We start from the raw sequence: 9774 nt of genomic DNA on the forward strand, positions 1-9774 counted from the left end.
TTTTTTTTTTTGTGGAGATTCTAATGTAGAAGAACGCTGAGTAGAAACTGATGAAGTATAGGACAGAACAGCAGAGATGATGTAACAACAATCTCTTGAAAACATCAGACTCAGGAACTTACTTGTCTCAGTTGTTAGGACACATAGTCATGCTAACATAACAAAGATGTGAAATTTGAGAGATAAACAAGCATTTTAAGATTTTTAAGTATTGTATTATGAGTTAAGTGTGGCATAAATATGAGGGTAGCAAACTCAGGCCACCGTTTGCTGTTGAGTCCCTTCTTAGTTCCTGTCTTAGTCAGGGTTTCTATTCCTGCACAAACATCATGACCAGGAAGCAAGTTGGGGAGGAAAGGGTTTATTCGGCTTACTTCCATATTGCTGTTCATCACCAGAGGAAGTCAGGACTGGAACTTAAGCAGGTCAGGAAGCAGGAGCTGATGCAGAGGCCATGGAGGGATGTTCTTTACTGGCTTGCTCAGCCTTCCTTATAGAACCCAAGACTTCCAGCCCAGGGATGGCACCACCCACAAGGGGCCCTACCCCCTTGATCACAAATTGAGAAAATGCCCCCCAGCTGGGTATCATGGAGGCACTTCCCCAACTGAAGCTCCCTTCTCTGTGATAACTCCAGCCTGTGTCAAGTTGACACCAGCTAGTACAGTTACTGTCAGATCATATACCTTAACACAGTGGTTCCCAACCTGTGGGTCATGATCAGCAGAAAACAGATTCTTGGGAACTGAGTCACCACTCGATAGCAAAAAATAAAATAAGGCCGGGTGTGGTGTTGCCCACCTTTAATCCCAGCACTTGGGAAGCAGGTGGATTTCTGTGAGTTCAAGGCCATCCTGGTCTACATTTTAAGTTCTACCCAGGCCCTGTCTGGGGAAAGAAAATGGGCAGAGGGGAGGAAGATAAAATAGAAGAACAAAAGAGTTCAACATCCATTAAAGAAGATGTATACACAAATAAGCAAACCTCCCCAACAAAGCCTTCAGTGTGACTTAAGTACACTAGAGAAATGAACTCTAGGATCACTGAACCCTGACTGGATGGCTACATTTCAGAGGACTAACTACACCAAGCGCTGGAACTGGTGCGGTACGAGTGGAATCTTTCTTTTAAATTTTATGTGTATGGGGATTTTGCCTACATGCATGGCTGTGCACCACTTGGAGAAACTCGTTTTAACAGAAAGGGAGAAAAAATATCAACAGCAAACCCAATGAACAGAATCCTATCTGCACCACTAACAGTATGATCACTACATAAAAGACTTGGGAGTTTTACTCCATGCAAGAAGTACCTGTGCCCCCAATTTCTACTTAGTTCCTTTGAAAACTGAGCAGGATAATGATTATAAAAACACTGTGAACTACAAAACACGCTGTCCCCATCAGAGCGCATCTCCTGAGATGATGTCTTCAGCATTCTGCACAAATTGTTTCTCAGGTTCTACTTACAGCACAGTACACACTGCACTGTAAGATCCCAATGCTCCATCCACTCTGTGCGCTCAGAGCCTCTTCACTGGGGCTCTACCCACATTTCTCAATTTTGTCCAATAGGATGCCACTGTTTATCTTATGCCATTGTGTTCTTCTAGACTGCTAAAACCAACTCAAATGGGGAAATGTTGGTGTTCTAGCCATTCTGCTTTAATGAGTTTGTACTAGTTCATAAAGCTCATTACCTACTTCTCCATCCTTTAAAAAAAATAATACCAATTGTAAAATCTTGTGCCGCATCAATATATATCCACTTCATTCTGTAAAGTGGAATCTACTTTCTTCCTTTCCCCCTCAAAAAGGAAATTTGGGTCCAGTTTCATGAACTCTCCTGCCATATAATATACTGTGAGAAAACATGCACACGAGCCAAGACACTTCGGACAGAAGTAGCTGGGCACTCCCACACAGTCAAGCTCATGGTCTGGCTTTAGCTTAACTTCCTTCTCATCAGAGTGCTCCCTTTGCCTTTTCTTGTGTTAAAGTTATTTGATGAAAATGAAAAAGAGGAAGAAAGAACTATCTTACCTGTTCCAATACAGAGCCCATGTTCTGAGGCTTTCTTACAAGTCTCTTTATAAAATCATGTGTTCACCTGGTCGTTACCCACAGTAGCCAGTGTGTTTTCAGAGCTCCCCACTATTGGGTACATATTACCACTTGGGCATTCTGTATGCTAACTACTTTGGAGACGCAGCTTTATAGTCCTTATTATAAAGTGCCATTAACTTAGTCTCCATCTCTTTACTGTGGTAATTTCTGATTATGTATTATGAATTTCCCATATTAGAATTTGAGTCCTCAAGTAATTTTTTTCCAGTTATTGTTCTAGTAACCATGGAAGAACATCTTCCTGTATGTCTGTGGGATCGGTTTCTAAAGCTTATGACTATTTCTATGTTCAGGATTCTCATCCTCAGCTAAACAGGCCTCAAACTGACAAATCAACACAAACCACCCATTACCCTCAGAGACAAAGCCAGGAGAACTCAGGAGTTATGGGTGCATGCTGAAGTGAACATTGTTTAGAGTAGAAAGGTGATTAGGTCTCATGATATTCTGCAATTCTTAATCTACAACTATGGTTCTTTGAAAACCTATAATTCAAATATAAATCCAAATTCAGCATCTAACAGGTCACACAAGATTTCATATCTACAATCCTTTCTCAAAACACCCTGGTAAACCTGTCCTGTTCCCATTCTCAAGTGATATGAAACATTCACCCCCAAAAAGGCTCTTGTGGTTGAAGGTGTGGTTGGTTCCCAGCTGGTAGGACTAAATAGTGGCATATAATCTAGTTACCTTGATCACTAGGGCTCTGATATAATCAATGTATCAATCCACTAATGGATTGATAATCTGCTAGCAATACTGGTAACAAATAATGCTGTGGAAATGCCAGGACTGAGGGGTCATGGAGAGAGGTTGAGAGGAACACCATGTAGCAGGGCTTAAGTCCCTGAAGAGGTTGCAGAGGCCACTAGTGAAGGTACAGCTTCAGTATTCAACACACTGGAGACATCCAAAGAAGAAAGCAATCAGCAAGTATGAATGGCCCTGCCTGAGCCCACAAGACAAGCCTGTGTGCTGTGACGGAAAGAGCTTTCCAGCCTGGAGCTGCCTAATCTCTTTAGAGCCCAGGTCAGTCGCAGATTCTGGACACCAAGCTACAATATTTGATTTATTCTGTTAGATTGGGGGTTTTTACTTTAATCTGGTTGTCCCTATGCCCTGGCTCTTTCTTTTTTGGAAAGTATATAACATGGTTTTGATTTTATGGGAGCCTCAATTTTAAGAGACTCGATTTTGAAAGAGACATTGGGTTTTTAAAGAACTAAAATTTTTAAAGAGGGTCTTTTTAAAGGTATGCTGAATTTCATATTTTAATAGTAGTAAATCTTGGGGAACAAGAAGGGAAAGGTTACAACTTAAAGTGATATGTTCGTGTGTCAAAGGGGTAGAACGTCAGTCACTGTTAGCTTCAGTTGTTCATTTAACACACTTGAGAAGAATCCCAATTGAGAACTGTAACCATCAGATTGGCCTGGAGGCATACCTCTGGGACCCTGATGTTGCAGTGCCCAGCCCACTGGAGGCAGTTAGTCTTGGGCTGTATAAGAAAGATAGCTGAACATTGAGCCCAGAAGCAAGCCAGGAAGCAGCATTCCTCCATGGTGCTGCCTCAGACTCCTACCTTGAAACCCTTCCTGCCCTGGCTTTCCTAATGATGGATTATAACCTTTAAGTCAAATAAACTCTTTTCTTGGTTTTGGTCAGTATTTTATCACAGAAAACAAAAAAGCAACTCAGAACACTGACCTCTTTAATAAAACACTCATGCATCTTGGTGGTTTTTTTTCCTCTAAAATGCACTCATTCATCAGTTCTCTCTCATTTCTGATAAAAGTTATAAAATCAACTTTTTTATTTTCCTTCTTTCTTTTTCTTTGTTTGTTTGTTTGTTTTGTGATAGGGTTTCTCTGTGTAGCCCACACTGTCCTGGAATTCACTCTGTAGACCAGACTAGTCTTAAACTCAGAAATCTACTGCCTCTGCCTCCCAAGTGCTGGGCTTAAAGGTATGCACCACCACTGGGCTTAAGAATCAACAGAATCAAGAAAATGTAGAGAACCTCAGGTTTAAATGTAACCAGTAATTTTTGGAGCCTAGCAAAAACTTTCTGAGACTCAACAGGGACCGGTTGAAACTTCAGAACACCCAATAGGAGGGACTCCAGAGGGGCAGCGGGCCTTGTATTAGAATGGTTCTAAGCACTGTTTAAAATTAAAATTCAAGTAACTTACCATTGTTCCAAAAGGAATGGCTCTAGAGGCATGGTAATAGATGGCTATAAAGTTGATGAAGAACGCAGTGCCACACACCATAGCTGGGATAAGGAATGCCCCAATAAACATCTGCTTTATCCATCGCCTTCCTGAAAGAAAACAGAGGCTATAAAAATTTTGAGCTACACAGACAAACATGCATTAATGTTTAAAGTACATAATGTAGTTCCAAATTATAAACTCCAAAACTCAATACAAAGGTTATTAACCTGACATGCAAATAATTATTTCAAATCAATAATCTAATAAAGCCCAGTCTAGCTCTTCAGTTTATAAAGTCGCTGTACTGCCATGAGGAGCACTGACCTGTCTGTCATACAATACCCTGATGGCATTATTTTGATTCTGCCACTGAACTGTCCTGACCTTTTGTATGTCATTTGTTATAGTTTAGATATAAAACTAACTTTTTCTAATTCAAATTCTGTCACAGATTTTTCATGCTTGGTGGCAAATCTTAACATTCCTCCAAAGAAACTCAATTCTGAACTTCCTCTTCTAGTTCATTTTTACAAAAGTTCATTTTTACAAAAGTCTCACAAATCCTTCCTTTCCAATGACTAGTATTTGAAATAATTAATTATAGGGGTAACAACTAAAGTGAAACATTTGTTCAACTTTTTAAATTCCAATCCACCCTAACACCTAACAACCCTTCCTGTGCATTGCTTTATCCTCAGGTGCAGATACATACAAATGAAATTCCATATCTACCTGTAGGTCCCTCCTCCCCATATCTCACACAATCCATCTGTGTTGAGGTTCCTCCTGCTCCTCACACCTGGGAGGCTCCAGGTTATCCCCAGCTTCAGACTGGATCTAGAACATTACTCTGCACACCGGGGTCACTGTAAAGATCTCAAGCCACACTATAAATGCAGACCTGAGATCCACGAAATATTCTCAAGTCTCTGAGCTGACTTCTTTATTCATCTGAATTATTAGGGATTGTTCAGACAAAACTATCAGCACACAGTCTCAATCAGAACATGATCTTTAAATTATATTTTGCAAGACCTGACATTCCTAGACCTGAGCTAGTCAACATTTAAGAACAGGTACAGTACAAGGAAGTGTGACAAACTGTCTAGCTTACAGTTGGACAAAAAGCAGACTCATATGCAGACAAACACATTTCCTATTTTAAACAAAGCTGTTTCTGCTGTGGAGATTTCAGTCATAAGCAAAACAGTTTAGCTTAACTAGTTTCCAGTAGGACAAGTTACATTACATAAAGCGCCCCTACTGCCTTAGGATGTTATCCTATATGTCAGCACTTATTTCCTATACCCCGTGATACAGTTAAGCATTTAAACAACTAAATAAATAGTCAAGAATAGATAATGGTATGTCAATAGGCCATCGAAAGAACTGCCTGAACCAAAGGCACTTGACCACATTATATCTAGTAAAATCTACAAAATAGGCAATGGTAAACATGGCCATCCAAGAGGATTTTAAATGATTCTACTCTCTTATTTACTACTACCTATAAAAATTTCCTGGTTTCTAAAGCCTATGCTAGTCTTGAATTTGAGGCAACCCTGCTGATTCAGCCTCGAAAGTACTGGAATTAGATATGTCTCACTGTACCCAGACCTATCCTGTTTTTAGTAGACTGCTAAATATATACAGACACACACACAGACAGACAGGCAGGTAGACAGACAGACAGACAATAGAATGCAAGGCAAGGGCTCCTAATGCTGACCATGCTTAAGTAGGCTGTGAAATATCACAGTAGATAAGGTCTTTCCAAAATCTTTCACTCGTAAGTGAAAATATGCATATTTATCAATGCAAGTGCCTTTCTGACCCTCAGTACTACAGGTCTAGAGGGAAGGAACTTTCACCTGAGAAACTGTGACACAAAATCTTCATGAGAAGTCCTTTGATGAATACTATTTTCTAATCTCTTACCACTGCCTGCAAGCTTTATCCATAACTATTAGACATACTTTTATATTCACCCATGAAAAATAACTTAAAGGATGAACATTAAGGCAGGCTCACCTGGAGCACATCTAGGGAGCTAGGTACCTCAAAGAAACATAACATCAATAATTTAGAAATACTCTTGTACATGTTCTTTGGGGCCAACTTCACAATGGAGAAAATCTACTAATCATTCATAATTTCAGGAACTAAAACACAAAGTTTCCATAAAAATAATCTAGAAAACATAGCAGATTTGACAGAGGAATATAACAAGGGTTTTCCTATCTGTACAACCAATACGGCACATTTAAAATTTCAAACTTCACAGTAGAAGAATACCATCAAAAATTAAAGATGCAAGAGTGCTAACTCCTAAGTTACCTCCTTGTCTCGCATACAGACTTCCTCCAAAGTACCCGTTCACTGGAGATGTTGCGGCATAGACAAATATGGCTGTGCTGAGCATTGATCCCCGCCTGTAAGGCATAAAAACAGGTATTATAAATTAAAACCAAGAAAAAAATGGAGTCTCTCCCCTTAGATCTACTTAACACAAACAGAAAAACTTCCCATCCTGGATTACAGAAAACCATAAAAGAATTCCCAATGAAAGGTGAACTGAAACTATACTAAGTTGGGTCTACTTTTCTCTAGTCTAGAGTTGATTTTGTAATACTTTCTTTGGCACCAATGGCAAGTCGGAATTAAAATTCTATTTATAACTCCGTAAAGCAGTTCCATCATATGAAACAAGATATTCTGTTTAAAAACAAACAAACAAACAAGCAGAATATTCCATTTTTATAACTGGTTCAACACTTAAAATTTTTTGCCTGCTTACTAGAAATAAAATCCAAGTAAGATAGACTGTATTAAATGCTACCATTTTAAATGACACAACTTACTTTTTTCTGTAAAAATTATTTTTAAAAGTATCTACTAGTCCACAAGGCAACCTTCTGTCAGCCTGGTATTCTCTAACCTCTTCCCAGTAATGATATCTAAAGAATTAAACCAACCTTCGTGCTGGGTAAAGCAATAAAAAAAAAAAAAAGGTATTTAAAAATGCCCAGTTGAAGAGAAAAATATTAAAATAAATGACAGTATAATTTGCTGTAAAATAGAAATATTTACAATTTATTAATGCCCTACATACTTCAGCCTATTAGTTTTACAATATGTAGCATCTGTTCAAACACCTGTGCTCATTTTCATAAGTGGCTACAAAAGTAGGTAAATGAGTAACTGTAAAGCACATCTCAACAGGGAAAATAAAAATACTGCACCATTTCATTTCTATCCATCTTCAACTAAATCCAAGTGTAAAAATTTGTCATTCTCAAATTAAAAGAATTACAGATCTCAAAATTAGTTTAAATAAAAATCAAATCTGTTCCCCCAAGAACCCAAACATAACCAAGTGCTAATTTACTCCTTCCACACAGAGACTGACAAGTATGCATAAATAGGTTTGTTAAAGGCAGATATAAATGTTAAGTACAAAGAAAATACAAAGGGCTAGTTTTATGTAAGAAGAGCCTAATTCAGGCAGAAGTTCTTACTATCAACAAAAAGAGCTCAGGAAGGCTGGCCTGGAGTCCAAATGGCTTCCCAGTTAAGTTTGCCTGCTGTCCCCAAGCAGGATGGTTTTAACATTCAGATCTATCTTGTTTCTTTGTTCAAAAATACTCTACAAGCATTTATTCCCACCCTCCAAATCGGCCACTATCATTTATACTGAAAAGTCCACCATGGCAGCCATTCTTCTCATGAGTGGAAGAGAGACTAAAGAGCTGCTTGCCACACCCACTGAGAGCACAGGCTCTATCAAGAGCTAGCGCCACAATTAACTGGCACCACAGTGACACTGTCCTACCTACATCTTCCCCAATACTTCTCCTCTGACTGCCATAGTGACCACAGAGGCATAGTAATTTGCACCTTTTAAACTACTCTTTGTCCTTAAGAATCATTACGTCACTGGAATGATCATCCCAACTTCACATTCAAATGCTTCAGTTTCTCACTATTTCACATTACTTCATCACTATTTTCATGTCCACAACACTGCAAATTAAAAACTCTGAAATAGAAGCACCCACATTCAGAACCAGTTTATCACCCTTTAGTAGCAATGTGTAATTTAATCCAATTGCTTCACCTCTCTGAGCTTTCCCTTTCCTGTTTATAGGATAGAAATACAACAGTCCTCATACAGAATTGATGTGCACATTAAAGGTGCAAATGTGCATAGAGTACATGGGACCCTGATGTCATCAGTCACTTCTGCATCATGTCAACGCTGACAGCTTCACCCCTTCTAAGTAACTGCACACACATCACATAAACACAACTCCTACTTACTGCAGTAACTGTCAGAATACCACATGACCTGGCCCTAACACTACCCATAGAAGAGTAGCTTCTTACACCTAAAAACTGAAGGGCCTGGACTGGACAGATGGCTCAGAGGTTAAGAATACTGGCTGCTCTTCCAGAGGTCCTGAGTTCAATTCCTAGCAACCACGTGGTGGCTCACAACCATCTACAATGAGATCTGATGCCCTCTTCTGGCCTGTAGGCATACAGATAGAGAGAATGCTGTATACATAATAAATAAATCTTTAAAGCAACAACAAAACTGAAGGGCTTTACATAACAAGAAAGTATGCATTAATAACAGTTGCCGAATTCTAACATCATTTTGAAAAGCAAATCAAAGCAAAAATTTGGACAAAGCAAAGCAAAAACTAGGATGCTAGAAAAAGTTACTCTTTAGTCACAACACTGAATAATGGAGTCAGCTTCAACTCAAGAATGATGACTAGAGTCAGCACTCAATGTAAAGCATGGCTGCTGCGTAGATTTGAACTGCTTTCCTTAAAATACATTATACCCTAAAATATGAACACTTACTTATCGCAACTCTGTAGTTTACATGTAGTTTAATTAATTTAAAATGTGGTAGTGAATGGCAACACAAAAGCAGATTACAGAAATATCACAGACCTTCTTGAGAACCAGCTCTTTTGGTTGACACAGACTGCCTTCAGTTAGTAAACATTAACTATTACTTTATATGGGAGTCTGAGCAGTCAGGAAGTTAAGATCTGCTCCTTTTCTCAAGGACCTATCTAGCAGAGGAACAGCAATTTAGTATATGGCTAAATTTTTTTAAAAAGCATTTATTGTTTTTATGTGTGTGTGATCTGTGCCTGTGTGGACATGCATACTGCAGCACACATATGAAGTCAGAGGGCAGGATTTTCTCAAGTCAGTCTTCTCCTTCCCCAGTGGGACCAAACTTGGATCATCAGGGTTGAGGGGAAACTGATAATTTTTTTTAACCTGCTAAGCCATCTTGCTTGCTGCATGGTTAAATATTTTACAACTAAAAAAGTAATTCTTGCTGGGCGGTGGTGGCGCACACCTTTAATCCCAGCACTTGGGAGGCAGAGGCAGGCGGATTTCTG

At 39.1% G+C, this 9774-nt stretch overlaps 1 protein-coding gene across 1 annotated transcript in view; it reads right to left on the reverse strand.

The window, feature by feature from the left end:
• The window catches only part of Tm9sf3 (transmembrane 9 superfamily member 3), a 54323-nt gene that overhangs the window by 14264 nt on the left and 30285 nt on the right, over window positions 1-9774 (reverse strand). Inside the window, exons 8-9 of the mRNA XM_031390301.1 lie at window positions 6683-6777; window positions 4322-4452 (exon numbers count right to left, since the gene is read on the reverse strand). Coding sequence (XP_031246161.1) covers window positions 4322-4452; window positions 6683-6777 — 226 coding nt within the window. The remainder of the gene's footprint in view (window positions 1-4321; window positions 4453-6682; window positions 6778-9774) is intronic.

The sequence above is a fragment of the Mastomys coucha genome, unplaced genomic scaffold (assembly GCF_008632895.1).
Source record: "Mastomys coucha isolate ucsf_1 unplaced genomic scaffold, UCSF_Mcou_1 pScaffold21, whole genome shotgun sequence".
NCBI lineage: Eukaryota > Metazoa > Chordata > Mammalia > Rodentia > Muridae > Mastomys > Mastomys coucha.